The sequence below is a fragment of the Carettochelys insculpta genome, chromosome 1 (assembly GCF_033958435.1).
Source record: "Carettochelys insculpta isolate YL-2023 chromosome 1, ASM3395843v1, whole genome shotgun sequence".
Lineage (NCBI taxonomy): Eukaryota > Metazoa > Chordata > Testudines > Carettochelyidae > Carettochelys > Carettochelys insculpta.
The window spans coordinates 368,035,504-368,057,471 of record NC_134137.1 but is presented as its reverse complement, the minus strand read 5'-3'; the positions used below and the strand labels follow the sequence as shown (position 1 = coordinate 368,057,471).

Genomic DNA, 21,968 nt, shown 5'->3' with positions numbered 1-21,968 from the left:
AAGAACTCTTTATTCTTTTCCTCTACTGGGCACTCACTTAAAAACAAAGCAGAAGGTAGCAGGAATGCTTTGATTCAACAAAGCACTAAATCACGTGATTAATGTCCTTCCTATTCAAGAAAATATGTCGGCACACTCTTAATTTTAAAGTTCACAATGAAATCTCATGAGGTCATTGTAAGTTGCCAAATTCAGTGGGACTTAAGACTGTATTTCAGTGCTGTGATATATAAGGATGGATTTAATATGTGCTCAAAGTTAAGCATCCACACTTTGCTGAATCAGGGTCTCACTGGCTGCGTCTACACGTGCACGCTACTTCGAAGTAGCGGCAGTAACTTCGAAATAGCGCCCGTCACGTCTACACGTGTTGGGCGCTATTTCGAAGTTGAAATCGACGTTAGGCGGCGAGACGTCGAAGTCGCTAACCCCATGAGCGGATGGGAATAGCGCCCTACTTCGACGTTCAACATCGAAGTAGGGACGTGTAGACGATCCGCGTCCCGCAACATCGAAATAGCGGGGTCCTCCATGGCGGCCATCAGCTGGGGGGTTGAGAGATACTCTCTCTCCAGCCCTTGCGGGGCTCTGTGGTCACCGTGGGCAGCAGCCCTTAGCCCAGGGCTTCTGGCTGCTGCTGCTGCAGCTGGGGGTCCGTGCTGCATATACAGGGTCTGCAACTAGTTGTTGGCTCTGTGTATCTTGCACTGTTTAATGAAAGTGTGTCTGGGAGGGGCCCTTTAAGGGAGCGGCTTGCTGTTGAGTCCGCCCCGTGACCCTGTCTGCAGCTGTGCCTGGCTCCCTTATTTCGATGTGTGCTACTTTGGCGTGTAGACGTTCCCTCGCTGTGCCTATTTCGATGTTGGGCTGAGCAACGTCGAAGTTGAACATCGACGTTGCCAGCCCTGGAGGACGTGTAGACGTTATTCATCGAAATAGCCTATTTCGATGTCGCAACATCGAAATAAGCTATTTCGAAGTTGGGTGCACGTGTAGACGTAGCCACTGAATAGAAAAAGGTCAAGTATTAAATAAACAGCAGTTCTAGAGATTGATTTGAACTATATGTGATCTGATGGAGCTGGAAATCTGACTTTTCTGTTGTGTGCATCTTGACTGGCACCTGTAATTTCAAGAGCAGTGTTCTGGACCTCCAAAATAAAGTCCTTGAAAATCTGACTCACCTTGTTAAAATAAAGTCCAGGAATGCCTGTTAACATCAGTGTTAACAAGTCTTCTCTTTCCTCTGTTGGCGGTCATTCATGAACAAGGAACTTACTTTGGGATCCAAGGTGATAGATTATAACTGATTTGATCATTAATCCATGTTTCTTAAACTGCTGTCAGGATTTACCGTAAAGGGAATAAACCCTAATGTTTGGGAATGTTAATGAGGCAAATGGAAAAAGGTAAATAAATAATTGGGCCAATATTATTGATTGTGGAATGTCTCTGTGTTGGGGTGACCAAGCTGAGAGGCTGTAAAGGAACCTGGTCAGAAAGTGCTCAGGATCCATCTCTGAAAATCAGACCCCTTTAAGGTGACCAAAGTTGTGCTCTGAATAAATTCATATTTTCCTGCAGAAGAAGGGTTTAAGCAGGAATTCCTTGAAGGAGAAGCTGCAAGTGATCCTCAGTCATTCTAACACACCTACTAAATGTTTTGTGTGTCAAACTTAAATAAGCATTAAAAGCTCATAAATGGCCCGTGGTTCTCTTACGCCCTATACAAACAAGCCCCTGATCCTTATCCTTGCAGTCACCATATGGCAAAAAACTATGGTGACTAAAGCAAGGCAAATTGATTTATTGCATGAAAGTTTGCATTGGAAGTAGCACAAGAAGCTCTAAAATGTGAACCTTGTGCTGTCAAATTTTTCCCGTGTTTTCACAGAACTGCATCTGTGACTGTGCAGCACTACAAAAATTTCCTGCGAATGTGCTAATAGGCCTTATGAGAATCTTCTATAACCATCCATCTGTCACTTTTTAACAGGCCTGATTGGCAAGCACTTGTAACAACTGACATCTGTTCATGCTTATTGATATGTAGATTTATGGTAATTGCCATGAACAATAAGACAAGAAATTACCTAAGGTGAACATTAAATTAAATTTTCATGCCCCATCCTTATAAATAATTTTTAAAAAAATTCTTAAGTTTCAAGTAAGCATATTGTGCATCTGTTTTGTACATAATTTAATTGTATTTTTTTTAATTTGCCAAGTTACAAAATGAAAGTTGTGTTCCATGTAGTTCTGACTGTTTGCCAGGCTGATGGCACACTGGTAAATACACATTATTGAAAATTGAATTAAATTGCAATGTGGTTCTAGCTCTTTATAAATCATTTTGCTTTTAATTCCCAATATTTTCTCTGTCATGAAGATCAAAACTTCTTTCTTACCCAGGAGTTCTCCCATTGCAGGTGGAATTTCATTTTTTTAAATTGTCTATAAGACTGTTCTTCACTGTTAGGTGGTTTGCATATCTTCAGTCAGAGGCATGTGTGCGGAGTATGCAGACATTTCAAATAAATAGGATCAAATCACTTTCTCCAAATTTGTCCCAGAGTTTGGGGCTGTTTTGCAAAACCTGTGTGATGGGAAGAACCATGGACAACAAGGAGAGCTTGTGAAAGGAGACAGTGTGCCAGACAGCAGACCCATCCCATACAACTGTGCATTGACTAGAAGTTAACTGAACCAGAATCTGCTTCTACTGTGGAACCAAACTGGCTGTCAGGTCTGAAGTTTGATAGTTCCCTCTTCTGAGTTTGTCCTCACAAGCAATGAGGTTGATGCATTTGTCATAAAGGAAAAAGGCGAAAAACAGGAAGCCGCAGTGATGAGAACATCTGCAGGATGTGAAATATAATGATGCTGAGGATAGATTATTTGTACACTGTAGTCAACAGCCTTTGGGACGGGAATGAGGAGATACGCCTGTTGATGTAACCAGTTCTACAGCACCCTGGATACTGGGTGTATGCTCTGAGCCTGTTACTAATATTCACGCCCTCAAGTTCTATTTGGTTCAGTTCTTTAGTTTTCTTCTCTGATACATTAGAACAACAACAAATGGCTCTTTTGTGGAGACCCCTAGGTGACACCCCATAACATTGGGAGAGCTGGCTTGTGGCCATTGTGCTGCAGTTTTCTAGTGACACATGCTGAGTGGGGAGATTTCTTTGATATAATTTTGTCTTCCTTTGAGATGTCTTCTGTTAGTGGAGATCTCCTTTTGCTTCCTCAGGAACTTGTTCTACTTGCTTCTTTGTGCTATAAAAGGGTTTTGTGAGGTGGGGAGAGGTGGACATTCATTTTGCCTTTCCCTGGGTGCCAGACTGGCTCCCCAGCATAAGGCATGCTATTGCTTTTAGTGCTGGAGAATACCCTTATCTTTAATTGTTTGGTTTTTGTTTTCCTCTAGCACTGCATGCATCCTGTCTCACAGCTCCCATAGCCTTGCATCCACATAGTTCTTCAATAGCCATGAAACAGAAAGCAACAGAGAATGGTTTCAAACTCTTTTTGCTTACAAAACAAGTTTCAAGGAAAGTTGCATGCATGTTGCAGAAATCGGTGCGATTCCACCACTCTAAAGCTATCCCTTTAAAATTCTTTTCAGCATTGCTCTGTGTATCTTTTTTCACCACAGTCTGTCAATCTAATTTGTGAAGGATTGAAAAGGACCACAAGGAAGCATTCCCATGCATAAAATATAACTTTACCATGTCCTCCTTCTGATCAGCAACTAGTCCAGTTGAAAGAGAGCTACCAAGCATATTTCTACTGGCCAGACTTCAGAGTGATATCAGTGATGCTGTCTGAAGATTTGCACTGTTTGATGGAGTCTTGGTTTTAAGCTGTGTAGACTTCTAGTAGACATAACATTTTATGAATGGCACATTGGGGCAAAAGAACAATCCAGCCTGAAACCTGAGCCCACATCCCATCCAACAAAATATTCCCCACACTTTCAAAGAGTAGGAGTCAGTAAATTAATAGGTCTCCTCAGTCTCTAAATTTGGTGATCCACAGGCTGAACCATTTGGCTACGGTTACATTACAGCACTCTGTCGACAGACGTCACCGTCGGAAGAAACAAAACTTCTTTTGACTGAGTGCAGCCAAACACAAAAGCAAATCAGGAGAGCGCGCCACTCTGTTGACAGAGCAGCTGGACTGCATGCCTGCTCTCTCAGCAAAACAGGCACCCAGAAGCACAGCAGACAGGGCTGCCCATTGTTGTGGATGCCCTCTCTGTCAAGAGAGGCCTCCAGAGGTCGTTTACACATCTTTTTTTGTTGACCAATTCGCGTTTGGTGTCAAAGCTTTGAGGCAGAATGCTGCTGGCAAAAGTGCTGTGTTTTGTCAAGACACTGTCAACAAATCCCATTTTGTTTGTGCACACTCCACGAGTTTTGTTGACAAAACCAGGGTATTGCCAACAAAGCTTGCTGGTGTAACCATAGCCTTTGGGGCTTGCTTGTTGTGTAATTCAGAATGTAGAAAGTATTTTACAAACCCAGCCCCAGTAAGCAACAGACTGTGGGTGGCTTAAATGATTTTACAAGTGTGTGAACAAGAGGATTCTAGCAGTTTCTTTTCCCCATACTTGTGTGCACCTGCAGAAGAGCCAGGCACAATATTTAGCCATGTACTTCCTGAGAGCTAAGGGGTTGAGGGCCTCTAATATCAGCAACAAAAACCATAGAGGATGGTGTGGGGCTTCCCTCTCCAAATCAGATGGCACAACATCTTTGCTGCAGCCTGTAAAATACCATAAGAAGTGGCCTTGCTCTCCAAGGCTGTGGCTACACTATCCCCTTCCTTTTGGAAAGGGCATGGTAACAAGCCGCTTCAGCAGATGCTAATGAGGTGCTTCCATGAATATGCAGCACCTCGTTAGCATAATGGCAGCCGCACGCATTTTGAAAGTCCCGCTTTCAACATGCACGCCACCCGCATAGATAGGGGCCTTTTGAAAGGACCCCCTGATTTCAAAACCCCTTTCTTCCCATTTGGTTTTGGGAAGAAGGGACTTTTGAAATATGGGGTCCTTTTAAAAGGGCCATGTCTGCATGGGCAGCATGCATTTAGAAAGTGGCACTTTCGAAACACGTGGCTGCTGTTATGCTAATCAGGTACTGCATATTCATGGCAGTGCCTCATTAGCATCTGCAGAAGTGGCTCGTTACCATGCCTTTTTCAAAAGAAGGGGACTACTGCAGCCAGGGCCCAAGAGGACTTGTGCCTGCCTGCAGCTGGGACAGCACACCTCCAAATTCATCTCTTTGTTACCATCACCGCTGTTGGTAAGCAAGCATTTAGTAATAGATAATATCCCAGAACCATATACATAGAAATTAGTGAGCATTTAGTGATGGACAAGGTCCTAAAGGCATAGTGAAGAACAAAAAGGAAATTTAAAGGAGAGCATGTCTTGGTATCCTTTAGTTTTTCCTTGTCCAATCACATCTGAAAAGAAAAAGTTCGAACTTCTCCAAATTCTTTTGTTTTTCAGAAGAAGTCTTGCATGAAGATGAGAACTGTATTTCAGGCTGTTTATTTTTTTCAGACAGGTTTGCCCATCCTTACTACTCTGGTAATTGTAAAGTTGCCATGTCATTAAACTGCAGCATTTTAGCATTTTTAAAGTCATTTTTGTAAAGCACTTTGACGTAATGAGGGCTGTATATAATCATCATAAAGCTCTATCTTAAAAAGCAGAGCAAACTCAATGATGCTCTGTGCTTATATGATACAGGAGTTACACCTAATTGCCTTGGTTATTCGTATCTTGTAATTAGAGTGGTTGTATATTTTATTATGCCTTGTAAACCATTATAGATTATAGTGACTGAGGAAAAAAATTAAAACTTGGAGGAGTCATGAGAGAGGTTATTCTGTGTTAGTCCCTCAAAGTGTGTGGTGATGGTCCCAGTCCTTTCTGATGGTTCTTCAGCCACATTTAGTCATTTCATCCATCATCTAACTTCTTCTTTTGGTAGAGCTATTTACTCAAACCTTCTTTTCTCTCTCTCTCTCTCTCTCTCTCTCTCTCTCTCTCTCTCACACACACACACACACACACACACACACACACAGAGAGAGAGAGAGAGAGAGAGAGAGAAAGAGAGAGTTGGGCCTGGTTCTCAAAAGAGCTCCATTCTACATTAGACATCTCAATATAGTGGCCAAATTTCTAGAAGGTGTCAGCATGTAGAGGCTCTGTTACTAGAACAGTGGAAACTTCTAAATGCTGAGCTCTTCTGCAAGTCTGGTTCTTAATGTCTCACCTAATTCTGTCTTGCATTTGTTTCAAGTTATTGCTGCTCTTTATTATGCCATCTGCTCTCAGCCTCTGTAACATATCCCTTCTGCTTTTTTATTTTATTGCCTCTCAAATACTGGTACTGTTATGATATCCCATCTGATCATTTTCTCCAAGTTCATATTAAGTTCTCCTGCTCATACGGTCATAGCTTAATTACTTGGACATTCTTCTCTGGATTTTCTCTAATTTATCAATGTCCTTTTCATACCTCAAACACATAACTCCCACATGTGGCCAAAACAAGGTTGGGAGAAGAGGCGTATCTTCTTTCATTGTCCTTTAAATGATGCTGGTATATATAGCTGTGATGCCTATATAGATAATCACACACTTAGAGCACCATCTTTGGACAGCTGCATCACATTGAGATTTCAAGTTCTTCAAGCATCCTTCTTCCATTTTGCATGAGTGATGTTTAGTATTTGTCTGTCAACAGATGTTCCAATTTCATATTTATCTAAATTAAATTCCATGCTATCTAAACATAACCATTTCTTGCAAGTCTTTACATTATTCTGAAATGTAGATATATCCTTCACTGCATCTCATATAGTACTGAATAAACTAACAAGAGATGCAAGATAGCTCACATGATGCAGAGTAATCTGCCTAAAGGTGCACAGTTCAAATCTGGCCCTGAATAGTAGGGACAGAACATTGTCACTGTCTGATGCCTGTCCTTTGCTGCATTTGAAATGAATTTGATAGACTTGACTCAGTTCCAAATAGACAGAAGGAATTTCATGAAAAAATTGCCATCATAATTGGCTGTTATTGTACAGGTAGTTGAAGCAAAGAAGTGAAGAAGGGACCTGGGGACTGAACTTGATAGGGTCTGAGTACCTCTCAAATGATGATTAATTTACCTTCTCTCCACCTGAGCAAGGTCAGGAAGTATTATTATCCCAATGCTTCATACAGAAAAATTAAGTGATTTGTCACACCACAACTCTTTGATGGAGGTGGGAATGGGACACAAATTTCCTGAGTTGTAATCCTGTGCTGTAACAATGAAACCATCCACCTTCTCATCTGTAAGACAGATGTGAAGCACAGTCTGGGGGTAGCCTATACCAGCACTGCCCGGGGTATAGCTGTTCTGTGCAAGATAGGAGGATTTAAGTCACCTGGGCTACGTCTACACGTGCACCCAACTTCGAAATAGCTTATTTCGATGTTGCGACATCGAAATAGGCTATTTCGATGAATAACGTCTACACGTCCTCCAGGGCCGGCAACGTCGATGTTCAACTTCGACGTTGCTCAGCCCAACATCGAAATAGGCACAGCGAGGGAACGTCTACACGGCAAAGTAGCACACATCGAAATAAGGGAGCCAGGCACAGCTGCAGACAGGGTCACGGGGCGGACTCAACAGCAAGTCGCTCCCTTAAAGGGCCCCTCCCAGACACACTTTCATTAAACAGTGCAAGATACACAGAGCCAACAACTAGTTGCAGACCCTGTATATGCAGCACGGACCCCCAGCTGCAGCAGCAGCAGCCAGAAGCCCTGGGCTAAGGGCTGCTGCCCACGGTGACCACAGAGCCCCGCAAGGGCTGGAGAGAGAGTATCTCTCAACCCCCCAGCTGATGGCCGCCATGGAGGACCCCGCTATTTCGATGTTGCGGGACGCGGATCGTCTACACGTCCCTACTTCGATGTTGAACGTCGAAGTAGGGCGCTATTCCCATCCGCTCATGGGGTTAGCGACTTCGACGTCTCGCCGCCTAACGTCGATTTCAACTTCGAAATAGCGCCCAACACGTGTAGACGTGACGGGCGCTATTTCGAAGTTACTGCCGCTACTTCGAAGTAGCGTGCACGTGTAGACGCAGCCCTGTAGAGCTATCAGTCCAGCAACATCTACAGGCCTTAGAGTCCTTTAAAATAAATCCCGTTTTAAAATGGGGACTCTCATATTTAACCCAGTTGCTGAAGCTCCGTTTTGTTCTCTGTGCAGGCATGAATGCTTTACAGTTACAGAATTTGGCAACCTTAGCAGCCGCTGCAGCCGCCGCCCAAACCTCAGCGACCACCACCAATGCAAACCCTCTCTCCACAACGACCGGTGCGCTGGGAGCCCTCACAAGTCCTGGTAAGCCCCAATCACTTTCCATTCGGAGTCTGGTGTAAGAGCAGACAGGAAGGAGAACCTCCAAGAGTTGTTCCTGTGTCTGCTTCTAGCCTCCAGAACCACAAACTCACCCATGAAAAGGGGGCAGGATTTTTTCAAACGGGTAGGAGGTTTTTTTAAACAAGTGTGTTCACTCAGCTAACTGCAGCACCGATTTTGCACGTTATTCCTGTGGGCAAGGGGGTCTGCCCTACTGAGGTCTCTACAGGTTTAGGGTCAATGGTCCAGCCTTGCAATATACAGCAGGCACAAAAACACTCTGGTTGCACAAGGAGCATAGTGAAAAGTAACTTTTCAAATAGAATTCAGATCATGAGCCATATCTTCTCGTCAGGCCCTTTAACAGGGTATGGCAAAGGGAGCAAATGCTGTGGGGCCTGTTGATTCAAAAGGGCCTGTGGCTCCCAGCCACTGCTGCTGCTGTTACAGTGGTGGCAGCAGCAGCAGCCAAAGCCTTGCGCTCTTTAAATCACTGCTAGAGCCCTGGACAGTACACTCTAGGTGGTGTTCAAGGACTGGCAGGAGGAGGCTAGTCCCCAGATCCCACCCCTTTCACCTGAAGCTACACCACTTCCAGAAACAAGGAGCTGTGCCCCTCCCACTTCAGGCCAGGAAAAAAAGACAAGCTGAATTTGTGCCCTTTTTTCCTGCCTTTTATTTTAATTCCTGTGGTGCCTTCAAAGACCACTCCTGCTGGGAGCTGAGCATGTAAGTAAGATTGAATGCATGGAAAAAATCTTGCCAGATTCAGCTCTCAGTTACCATGGTGTAAATTCAGTATACAAAAACTCATCATTGTCTCTGAGGTCAGTGGAGAATAGTTGTTTACCTTGATGTAACTGAGCTGAGAATCTGCCCCCCTTATCTTTATATCAAGGCTGCGCTTTGCATCATAAAGTGTGCTTATGGCAGTTCTGAAAACATTCATATCATTTTAGATGTCACTAAAGATCATTTGCGATTAATCTGGTTTCTGAGTATATTCATCCCTCCTGATAAATCAGTCCATGGCAGAAGGTTTGGGCTTAACAGCAAGGGAGGCAGTCTTTGACAAATGTGGTGTTGCAAGCTCTGCCTTACAACCTATTTTTATAAACACGTCCATTGTAAGACTGGGTTTTCAGTGGCTGGATTGAAGTTCTCCATGTCTTATGTCTGTCTTAAGATCACTGTGTTAGGAAAGTTTCAGATAAAATGGTTCAGCCATTACTAAGAATGAAGCTTGGGTAGGGTTATCAGATTTGAACTTTCAAAAAAGAGGATACCCCTGAGAGAGGAATGTGTCTGTATCAATATCTACCAACTCACATTGTATTAATGTACGACATATACTATAACACATTACTGCAACATGAGATGGTAGATACCAATACAGATATATTCTCTCAGTGGTGTCCTCTTGTTTAAAAGGTCAAATGTGGTAACCCTAAGCTTAGGGGAGGTACATAGTTTTGAGATGTTAATAATAATTCTGCAGCCTTTACTTTGGGAAGCTGTAACACACCGGCTTTGGAGTAGGGACTTGACATTTGTCAAACGGGGAGGCCTTCGTGTCTGAGGTTTTGTCTTTTTCTGCTTCTCTGGGAAATCTGCCCAAATTTAGAAAATTGGGCATGCCCAGGAATGTCTTTACCGGAAATGTTTACACTTCAGAGCTCAGATTGGAGTCTGAGTGCTAGTTTTGCTTGATGTAGCAAACAAAAATTTGTAGTGTAGCTGTGCTAGCACAAATGAGAGGATCGACTAGATACCCATGTAAAATCTAGGATCCAAGGCAGGATATACTCAGGGAAGCTAACTCCTCCTACTGCCTATTCTGGCTACACTTCTGCACTTGATCATAGCTAATGCATTCATGTCTACTCAAACTATGTTCCACCTCCAGTGTAGACATACCCACAGTGCAAGTACATCAAACATGCAGCCCCATCGAATATTTTTGCAGGCTGGGAGCTGGCCAGGGCATGGAGCACCGCTGGCAGCTCCAGCCACAGGAACCCAGCCAGGGCCAGCGGAATCCTGGCAACCCTGGGGCTGGGAGCCAGCTAGTCCGTGGAGTACCTTAAATTTATATTTAAAATAAAAATTATTGTTATATGAGCAAATAATTTTACCCATCAAATTTTATGATCTGTTAATGAAATTATAAAACAATAAAATTCATTTTCATTATTAAATTGTCAATTAGTGTCATTGTGTTATAGTCAAACAAGACCTGAAAAAATACAATCAACTATACCTAAAAAATAATGTGTAATAATAAATAATTATGACTTTCCAAAAGAAGTACATTGTCTTTGGTGCCCCTGAAAGCTATCGGTTTTTGTTTGTGTGGCCCTCAACAGGTGTTGAGTTTAACACGACTGCCTAAGTGGTTAGCAGGTAAAGTCAGTGAAGGAACATTCCATCCTCAGACAGCTCCTAGTGCTCATTGTACTGCACCTGTACCATTCCACAAAGCAGCTGAGCAGCGTCCAACCCAATGGCTGCTCAGGGTTAGAAAGGCTTTCCCTTGAATTGCTGCTCCCCAGCCAGGATGAGGCTGGGCAGGAGAAATGACAGCAAAAAGGCTGTCTCTCTGTGCTCTTGAAGACACTGCACTCAGGCAGTGTGGAGGAAGAAGGCACCTCTCTCAAATACAGAGGTGACAAGAGGTGAACTGGGGAAGGAGAAGCCATAGGCTGGAACAAAGAGGTTGGTGAGGCTGGGACAGTGGGGAAAGAAAGAGAAATTGTGACTGGAAGTTTAGTGGGGGACTGGGACTCACTGGGAAAGGAAACGGAGACTGGGAATGAGTAGACACATCTGACCAAGATGTAAGATGAGGATGACTGTAATGGCTAGACAAAGAGACTGGGACAAGGAGCCTGATACAGGGGAGGCTGGGACAGAGACCAGGAAGTGGGGAGGGGAAATTTAGACTGTGAGTCAATGGGAATGAGCAAAAAAGGGCAAGAGAGCTTGCTGCTGTGAGGAAGGCAGAGAGATATTAGACACACAGATCACACAGTACACAGTAGGCATGTGGAAGTCCTTGCCACAGGATGTTGTAAAGTCCAGGACTTTAACAGCGTTCGAAAAGAACTAGATAAATTCGTGAAGGTTCAGTCCAATCCATCAATGGATGTTAGCCAGGATGGATAGGAATGGTGACCCTAGCCTCTGTTTGTCAGAGGCTGGAAATGGATGTCAGGAGAGAGATCACTTTGGTGGTTACTTGTTCTGTTCACTCCTTCTGCGGCATCTGGCATTGGTATCTGTCGGAAGACAGAATACTGGGCTGGATGGACCTTTGGTCTGACCAAGTGTGGCCATTCTTATGACAAGGGATTTGGGTGGGGAGGAAATTAGACTGGCTGAGCAAAAAACCTGAGAATGGGGAAGGAAAGATATTGGAAGAGTAGGGAGACTTGGACATTAGTGGAAACCTCAGAGCGGGAGACTAGGATTGGGGTGAGACTGGGTAGGCAATGAGAATGGGACTGGGACTAGGAAAAGCAGCCCTGGGGTGGGAAGAGACAAGACTGGGTTAGAGACAGGTTATAGGGGATAGGGAAGAAGGGGTCAAGCTCAGAGGAACTGGTAGAAGGGTCTGTGATGACAGCTGGAACACTCTTTCCTCTTGGCATGAAGTCCAAGATTCCTGAGTTTCGCTATTCTTCTGCTGTCCTCAAATCTGTGAAATCTACCAGCACAGTGTGTCTTTTACACTGCTGTCATTCTCCGGTAGCTCAATCGGCAGATATCTGTGCAGTGGATCTGAAGGTTCCAACCTTGGTAATAGCCCACGTGGGAATCAATATGGTGCCACATGATACAATTTCTGGGGGGTTTTTTTCCGTTTGCTCTTTAAAATAAAAAACAAAAAACAAAAAAAAACAGGAAATGGCAGACAAAACTGGACAGCTTGGAAGTTTCATGCTAAGGATCCTTGCATTATTTGTTGCAGAACTTGGGAAGCTGTGTAGTGCATGAAGCAGGGGATTGTATGAGAGGGAAGGTCAGTCTCATTGTTAGGGCAATTAACTGTTGCTCAGGAGAACTGGATTCTATCCCTGCCCTGACAAACTGCGTGGTGCTGGGCAAGTCACTTAATCAAAATTCTCACAAGGAGTCACTATTTGTATTTTCAGCATGTTCTTGGTGTGCCATTTGAGACCCAGGAGTCTGTCTTGCACAAGTGCTGCTCACTCACAACTGCTACCACTGAAAAGCAAAGGGCCTACCCATTGGTAGACAATAAGCAGCCCACAGACCAGATACATTTTGCCAAGGTTAGTCCTTGGTGGGCTGCCAGCACTTTATTTACCTGTGTGCCCACAGGTGTGGCCAGTCGCAGCTTCCCTGGGCCACAGATCATTGTTCCTGGCCAATAGAAACTGCAGAAAACAGAGCTGGCCAGGACACCACTTGCCACAACTCCCATTGGCCAAGAATGGTGATCCATGGACATGCAGGTAAATAAAACACTGGTCGCCTGCCAGGGGCTAACCTTTGCAAACCATGTCCAACCTGCAGACTGCTTGTTGCCCATTCCTGGCCTACCCATTAGAAATGGCAAATCTCACTGGGAAAATAGGTATTTTCAGATAATGACTCCAAAAGGGATGTGCTGAGGCAGATATTTCAGAAGGGAAAAATAAGTACCTCTTCCGAGTATTTGCCCTAGTAGTAGAGACCATGATTTTCAGAAGTGACTAATGATTTTAGGTGACATCTCCAAGAAACCTGATTTTCACGAAGGGCTGAGCACCCAACTTCTGAAGCTAGGCACCCCAATGGAATTGATACATCACTGAAATCTCAGCTGGAGTTAATAGCCACAGAAAACCATTTTCAACATTGGAAAGCTTATTGCAGCACTGAGGAAGTACGTATTTTAATAGTCTCCTTATGCCTGTACACACTCCACAACTAAACTAAAACCAAACATTGTTAAACTGTCCTTCAGTTTAACCTTTTTTATCTGGTTCCACATTCTTCACTGGAGTACGTATTTTGTAAACCTGAACAATATCTTCATGGATTTTTCTCTGCTCTGCAAAAAATACCTTCCATTCTGTAAAGCCTTTCATAGCAGCATAAAGAATTTCCATTAAAACTTGAAATAGATTGGCAGAAAACATTTCACTCTGCCTTTCAGAATTGAAGGGTTTTTTTTTTTTCCAGAGGAATAGGTCTAGTTTTCTTTTAATTGAATGCTCCAGTTTGCTGAGTATAGTGGGAGTAAATTATACTGTCTGATTTCAAAGCCCAAAATAAGTTCAGGAAGAAATGCTTCTGTCTTTCTAGATAAAGCATTAAATTAATAGAAATTAATGGGCCATGATTCTGGAAAGCTTCCCTATTTAGGACAGCACTACATTGCATGCTTAACTTTAAGCAGCTGTTTAAGTTCTGTTGATGTCAAAGTACTTCTCTGAACTGGATCATTGAATAATAGTCCAATGCCACAAAAATTCAAAACCAGATTTATCCCCTATTCCTTCAAAGTACTCTTCATCCTCAGATCCACAGTTTTGGTTCCTTCCAGAGACTTGAGCTGATAGTGAAATCTGGAACCCTCAAAAGATGGGTGTTTCAATTAGTACTTCTCTTTAGACCCAATCCTGTCTGGTTCACAGCACACTGAATTTGCACTGAGTTCTGCAACACAAACTTAGCACCTCATGAAGACAGGCCTAGAAATGACCCTAATCCAAAATCTTGCCTTATCAGAGCTTGGGCTGAGCTGCCAGCAATTTAAAAAGACCAGAGGCTCCCAGCTGCCTCTACCATTGCAGCAACAGTGACCCAGGCCGTTTTAAATTACTGCAGGAGCCCTGGGCAGCAGTGGCCAGATAGAACTGAAGAGCTGGGTGGGCAAGCCTAGCCCTGCCCCTTGTGCTCAAGACCCTGCCCCTTCTGGGGGCACAGAGTTGCCCCCACACACACCTTGCCAAGGGGCACAGCACTTCTGTTGACAGCCCTGTGCATGATATTTGAAGATGCCACGTTTTGTGGCTGGTCACCAAGAAGACTCATGATTTAGCAGCTTGCAGGAGTAGGCCTTCTAATACTAACTGTTGAATTTGTACCATACTTCTCCTGTCAAAGTTCAGCCAGTTATCTCTTTCAAAACAAATGCTTTGCATTTTTCCATGAATGTAACCCTGTATAGCTCCTCAATGGCTTTCACTCCAAACTGTGGGCAGTCACTCTCTTTAAAGCATTCTTTCTCTTTCTAACTACTTTCTCTTAAGCTTCAGACAATATTAATCCAGAAAGAACAGAGACAATACAATCCCCAAAACTATTATTTTTTTATAATTGTGAATTTAAATTCTTAATTTTTCATACCCATGGCAGTCTCTCCCTGCAGCATTGTTAGAAATTATTTTAAAGGCTTTTGCTTTAAAAAAAAACATGAAAGATTAAGCTTTCATTTTAGTTAAAAATAAAAAATCCCTCAGGCAATAAATAGGTTCTTTTGTCTAGTGGCCTTGGGAAAAAAAATTAAAAGTAGTTTAAATTGCCTGTGGTTATAGATTAACTGTTTTTTGCAATTATTAGATGGTAGTGGATAAAAATGAAAGAATAAAAACCCACATAAATGCATATTAATCTTATGTGAGTTTCTCACAGGTCTTGAGAAGCCTCATTTAATCATTTTTGTCTTTTATTTTGATATGATCATCATTTCTTCTATTTACTCTAATCACCCCTATTTAGTTACTTAGTTCTTCACTTTCCTGCCCCTCCCCCCCACTTCCTTGGAACACTTTAGGTTTTTAAACAAGTGGAACACTATCAATGTAGGGAAGCAACATTTTATAACAGTTAGAATTTGGGACTAGGAATCAGGAATCCTGGGTTCTTTTCCAGACAGTGGCCAGATCTTATGAACAGAGGCACTAGAAAAAATCCCAGCGCCTGCATTGAGTGTCAGTTAAGTCAATAGGACTCCACATGCATGGGATTACACTAGCCCATACATGTTCAAGATCAGGGCCTCTACCTCTAATTCACTGTGTGATGCTCGGGTTTCCTTGGTTCACCCAGATGTAAACTTAGAGATAATATAGTTCACCAATGGGACATTGGTGGTGTTAAATTCAATTAATATTTACACAGGATTTTTAAAGTTTCTAGAGTAAGTCACTTTATTATATGCATTGATATTATATTCCAGCAAATGTACTAGAAGACAGGAATGTTTAGGCTGTACAAAAAAGTCAGGAAATGCCAAAGTATGATTTCACGTAATTTTGCCCTCTTATACTTAATGCATCACACTGTAGTTTGTAATCACATGATCCTGTACTATTTCTATAATATAATATAATACATACACTTTTTCCAACATCCAGTAGCACAGCCTTCCTAGGTGACTGCGAAGGGATGGAAGGAGGCAACAAAGGAGACAGTTCATTGTACTTGAATATTTGTTCCCAGTGCAATTTGTTGGTACTATGTGCTAACTCAGAGGCTTAGTTAGCTATGAACTTAAGTAGCCTTTGTATTCCATCACATTTTCACAGTTGTCCTATGCTGCTGTAATAAATATGCAGTATGATGTGTAAGAATAGTTTATGATGTGTGTTCCATATAAAGGATTTTCACGCACTGTATTATACAAAGTATACAGGGTTCTGGAGACATGTATCTAAAGTTGTAGAAAAAACTTCAGAGGGCACAGAATATTTTCAAAAGAATGTGATTCTGGGGTTACAGAATGTATTATTAGCACCTGGGGGGGCGGTTAGCTAGACATCCACAGGTAATTACCCTCTACGAGATATTACTACGAGGTAATGCACATTGGAAAAAATAACCCAAATTACACATACAACATGATGGGGTCAAATTTAGCTACGACAGATCAGGAAAGGGATCTTGGAGTTATAGTGGATAGTTCTCTGAAGACATCCACGCAGTGTGCAGCGGCAGTTAATAAAGCAAATAGGATGTTAGGAATTAGTAAAAAAGGGATAGATAATAAGACAAAAGATATCATACTTCCCCTATATAAAACTATGGTACGCCCACATCTTGAGTACTGTGTGCAGATGTGGTCTCCTCACCTCAAAAAAGATATATTGGCATTAGAAAAGGTTCAGAAAAGGGCGACTAAGATGATTAGGGGTTTGGAACGGGTCCCATATGGGGAGAGGCTAGAGAGACTGGGACTTTTCAGTCTGGAAAAGAGGCGACTGAGGGGCGATATGATAGAGGTATATAAAATCATGAATGGTGTGGAGAAAGTGAATATAGAAAAATTATTTACCTTTTCCCATAATACAAGAACTAGGGGACACCAAATGAAATTGGTGGGTTGTAGGTTCAAAACTAATAAAAGGAAATTTTTGTTCACACAGCGCACAGTCAACCTGTGGAACTCCTTGCCGGAGGAGGCTGTGAAGGCCAGGACTCTATTAGGGTTTAAAAAAGAGCTCGATAAATTTTTGCAGGTTAGGTCCATAAATGGCTATTAGCCAGGGGTAAAGTATGGTGCCCCTAGCCTTCAGTACAAGGGCAGGAGATGGATGGCAGGAGATAAATCACTTGATCATTGTCTTCTGTTCTCCTTCTCTGGGGCACCTGGCATTGGCCACTGTCGGCAGACAGGATACTGGGCTGGATGGACCTTTGGTCTGACCCAGTATGGCCGTTCTTATGTTCTTATTTAACTGGGTTGGAATGCACAGCTGTTTCAGTCTCAAAGCACAAATCTCTACCACCTGAGCCAAGGGCATAATGCAGTTTGCACCCAGCCTTAGCAGATTTGTAGGTGCTACTGGAGAGGAACATGACTTGCACTTGCTTTACCAGCATTCTATACAAACATAACTTTACTATTTCCACAGGTGGGTAACCATGTAAGTGCTCACAGGCAGATGCGAACCTGAGACCTCTGGAGTTTCATGCAGGCACCTCTGCAGTTTGAGCTAAAAGCCAGGTGCCTCTCAGCTAAGGCTCCACAGGACACTCGTTCTTTCTCTGTGCAAGTGGTCTAGGGACTACTATATGGGACAGTGAATCACACCTAGATCAGTGTGGGTTACATGTAGCTTCACAAAAAACAAGCAGTCCTGAAGCACCTAAAAGAATAGGGCCGTGTCTACACTAGCCAAAAACTTCAAAATGGCCATGCATGCGGACAGCCGCATAGGAATAAGGGGACTTCAAAGTAACCAGGGTCCTTTCAAAAAGAAGCCCCATCTGGATGAGCAACGTGGCAGCGAGCTGCGTCAATTTCGAAGTGCCGCGGCCATCTGCATGCTAATGAGGCGCTGAATATGTATTCATTAGTAATACGCATTCGTTCATTTGCATGGCCATTTCGAAGTTTTTGGCTAGTGTAGACGTAGCCTAGGAGTTTTATTTATTAGGTAATGGGATTTTGAGGCAAGACCTATACAAATTAGACTGTCTCTGTGCTGAAGGATGAATGGATGTAAATCTGACATCAGGAATTGGAATACGCATAAACAGATAGGGTAACACTTTAACCTGCCTGGGCATTCAGTAAAAGATTTGAAAGTAGCCATTCTTCTACAAAGGATTTTACCACAAGATTACTGAGGGGGACATCTGAATAGGAATTAATTTTCAAGTTTGACACATTTAATCTTGGGCTTAACAGAGAATCCATTAATCTTATGCATTACAGGGACAATTTTTCCACCTTTGATATTTGCATAAATGGCATCCATCCCACTTAACATGTATCTTCCACTGCTCCCATTAATGACAAGTGACTCTCTCCCTGTTTTTTTTTCTTCTCCTCCTTATTCCTCCTGCCCAATTCCCCCCACCCCCTGGCTATATAAACTCTGGATTCTTACTATCTGTTCCAATCTGAAGAAGTGGGTCTTACCCATGAAATCTTATTGCCCAATAAGCAAAATTTAGTCTTTAAGGTGCCACAGGACTGGGGTTTTTTTTCACCATTTCCTGACCTTTGAATGCTTAACCATGCTCCCTGAAAGCCCACTTCAGTGCTGCTAATAGTCAATGGGTCGTCTAAAAAAGTTTGTTAATAAAATTTTCTAAAACGTGTTTTCCTTTTATTTTGTTTTTTTTCTTCTTAAAGATGCATACATTTCCTAAAAGAAAAATCCAAAAGATTGAACTATTGGTTAAACAACACTGGAATGTCTTACAGCAAATACTGTACCTTATAAGGTGCCTCTTTATCAGGAGTTTGCAGCTTTACAATGAGTAATGAATGAGGTGCAATTCCCTGAAAACTCTGTCTCATAAACTATTCACCTACAGCACACAACTAAACTCGCTCTGCACACTTTGCTAACATGGCTTTGTCAGTCTGCATACTTGGAGCCTAGAAGGAAGTGTCTATGCAAAATATATCACGTGTGCAAAGAAAACAATTTGTAACAAGTCATTACACTCAAATCAAAGCCAATTTTGACTGTAGTCTTTCCATGCCAGTGTTCAGCTTTCTGTTCCCATCTATTTTAAACTGTAAAGCTATTACAAAAATAAAACAAAAAATAAAATAGCGGCAGGAAAGAAAATAAATTACATACGTTCCCATACACGGAGTAAGTGCCATTCTCACAGATACTGACACTGGAAAATTTCACCCCCCAAGGAGGAAGTTTCTCAATGTTATAAAGCGACTGAAAATGGGGTTAGACTAGAAATGCTTACCCAACTTAATGAGGGCAGTTGATGCCATTCCCAATACAATAAATCTGTTCTTTCCTTTATTAAAATTACAGGATGGTCAGTTATAGTTATTACCTGTGGTTCATTGGTCAAAACCTTATTTGCACGAACATTATTCATATCTGTTCATTTTTCGTAAAGATGAAGTAAATGAATCTTAGGACATTTATTATTTTATCTACTCAATAAAATAGCCAAAAGATTTCCTTTGTGAGTTAAAGTATTCAAGTTGGGAACACAACTGTTGAAACATTAAGCATTTTACAGAAAATTTAAGATGCTTCAAGAGAGAAGCAGCAACGAATGGTCAAATAGACATTTTTAAAATTCCTCTTTTTATTCACTTCAGCACAATAGCTCTTTCTCCAATCAGCAGTTCACATCTGCCACGGTGACATTTTATAATAGGCCAATGCACCCACTGCGTCGTCTATGATTTGCTTCCAGGATGATCCAAAAATAACCATACCTGTAGGACACTATGAAGCCCTGACAGTTTTCTAAAGAATGAATGAAGGTAGATGGTTCATGCTGGAACAAATCAGTTTAAAATGCAGTGGCTTTCTCTTCTTCTTCAATGCAAGTTAACCAATTGCGTGTCTTGGTATAGAATTACCAACATAAAGTATAATATACTGTACTATCACTTAAAATGCTGCTTATTATGTTTTGGGGAAGGACCTCAGCTAGCTAAACATTCATTATTTTTAGGGCAAAAAAGGATGTGTCAGATAAAGTAATTTTTAAAAGATATATCCTGTGCACTTATGTTAACAGAAGTACACAAATTTCTCGTATGTATTTTAATTTACACTGATTCCTTTTGTAAGATGTTCTTTTGGGTTGTGGTTTGTACATTTGAGAGAAATAGAACAGAAAGGAAAATCAGGATAGAGGGTATTATCTAATGCACAGGTTCCCAAACAGGGGTGTGTGCCCCCTTGGGGGGGGGCATGAAGAAATTCCAGGGGGCGACGTGAGGCAACCCAGCTGTCCCCGCACCCATCTATCCTCCCCACCACCAGAAAGAGCCCATGCTGGTGTTACCTCCTGCAAAAAGGAGGTAATACTGGCATCCTGTGGCATGGGGGGTAGTGGGGAAATCCCACAGCTGCACACCAGAGCCAGTGTCTCCAGAAGTGCATGCACTCCTTCCCCTCCCCAAACAGCCGGCACGTTTCCTGAAAAGCCAGATCTGTTGGCCACCGGCGACTTCCTTCCACCTGCTGCCTTCTTGAGTGGGTGGCAGGGCGCAGGGGAGGGAGGAGCCCTGGGTCTGCACCACCTGTTCCTCTCTACCCACAGCAGCCCAGCACTGCCTGAGCAGTTGGAGCTGGCGCCCACTCACTGGCAGCTCTGTCCCACACACTGGATCATTCATTTTGGCCTCACCTCAAAGTGTAGAGGGGCCCACAAATTCCACTAACCCTGGAACCCCAGAAGAATTAATTAATCTGGCCTGAGGCCTTGAACCTCAGTCCTACCTACCCTTCTCCCCAAGGGGCTGGGGTGCCAGGAGAGAGAGGTGTCTCTGTGAAGGCCACATCAGTGGGACTTCAGGGCAGTTTGGACTCTTTATTTATTTATTTATGTGCATCTCACATCTGTGGGGCAGTGACCACCAACCCAAAACAGGTTTCCTACCCCTCCTCTAAACACAGACAATGCTGAAACATGTGTGTTGGACAGATTTGTTTTTTAAAAATGAAGTCTAGCCAACAACCTGCCAATTGTGGCCACACCTCCACCCTCACAGCCAATCCCTTGGCTGGGGCTGTCGAGGTGCCAGTACTCAGTACCAGCAAGTACCAGTATAAAAAAAGCACTGAGTTTGTCTCTCTCCTGCAACTTCAGGAAGGGTCTTTCTACAAAACTTCTTGTCTTCCTTCAGAATGACTATTAACAGAGCATGAGGTTAGACCTAGAAAAATCTGATTCTGTTTCCTTGGGGGTCGTAACAGTAAGAAGGAGCATGGGTGCCCTACTATATGCATGGAGTACAATTTAATAAGTACTAGCTGTTGTTAAAAAAAAAAACAGAAATGCATGTGTATTTTTCAGAGTAAAGCATTGTATTATTTAATCAAATAATTTTTTATACATCAGAATATAACATTTAAAGCTAAACCCTGATTTAGCAGTATCTAATTAGCGCAAGCCATTATTGGTTTTTTATATGCAGTATATTATCATCTATCAAAATTATTAAATCCATTGTGTTAGCACATTTCAGGCTTTACATTGCTTTGTATTGGTAACACTTGGTAATACAGTGCATTTTGGCAGTGTGTCTGTACCACACAGTCTGTAATAATTTTCAGCTATGGTCAGCCACAAGAAGTTCAATTTAATTAATAAATAAAAATAAAAATAAGAAGGCTTATTGGTGCAAGTTGCACGTAAGACACAAACCACAACTAGACTGCTGACTTCTCAGGTTTATTTTCTGCTGAAGAATCATCAAGTTCTGCTGTCACCTTAACTATACAAAGTGGACACGCAACCTCAGCCACCATGTGTTTTGCAAGAATCGCTAACTGAGAACAGGCTGGACCCGTTAATTGCCGTGAATTAATTAAAATCTTGATAAAACCTGAGCACAGGAAGAAATTTAATGGTAAGGGTTCACTACCACCAGTGTTTTGCCCAACCCTGCCTGGAATTCTGTCTCATGCCCAAAGCTATGCTTGTGGTGATTTCCTGATAGTCTGTTGTTTGTTATGGGAATTCAAGTTCATGGAACATTTTTAACTACAATCAGCTGTTTCAGTGTTTAAAAAAAATGCTTTGTCTATTGTGACCTGATGGATTGAA

At 42.4% G+C, this 21,968-nt stretch overlaps 1 protein-coding gene across 6 annotated transcripts in view; it reads left to right on the top strand.

The window, feature by feature from the left end:
- Window positions 1-21,968, top strand: part of CELF2 (CUGBP Elav-like family member 2) — a 550,837-nt gene that overhangs the window by 485,546 nt on the left and 43,323 nt on the right. For all 6 annotated transcript variants that reach the window (XM_075018013.1, XM_075018003.1, XM_075017993.1 and 3 more), the window contains one exon: window positions 8,307-8,441. In XM_075018013.1, the coding sequence (XP_074874114.1) occupies window positions 8,307-8,441 (135 nt within the window). The remainder of the gene's footprint in view (window positions 1-8,306; window positions 8,442-21,968) is intronic.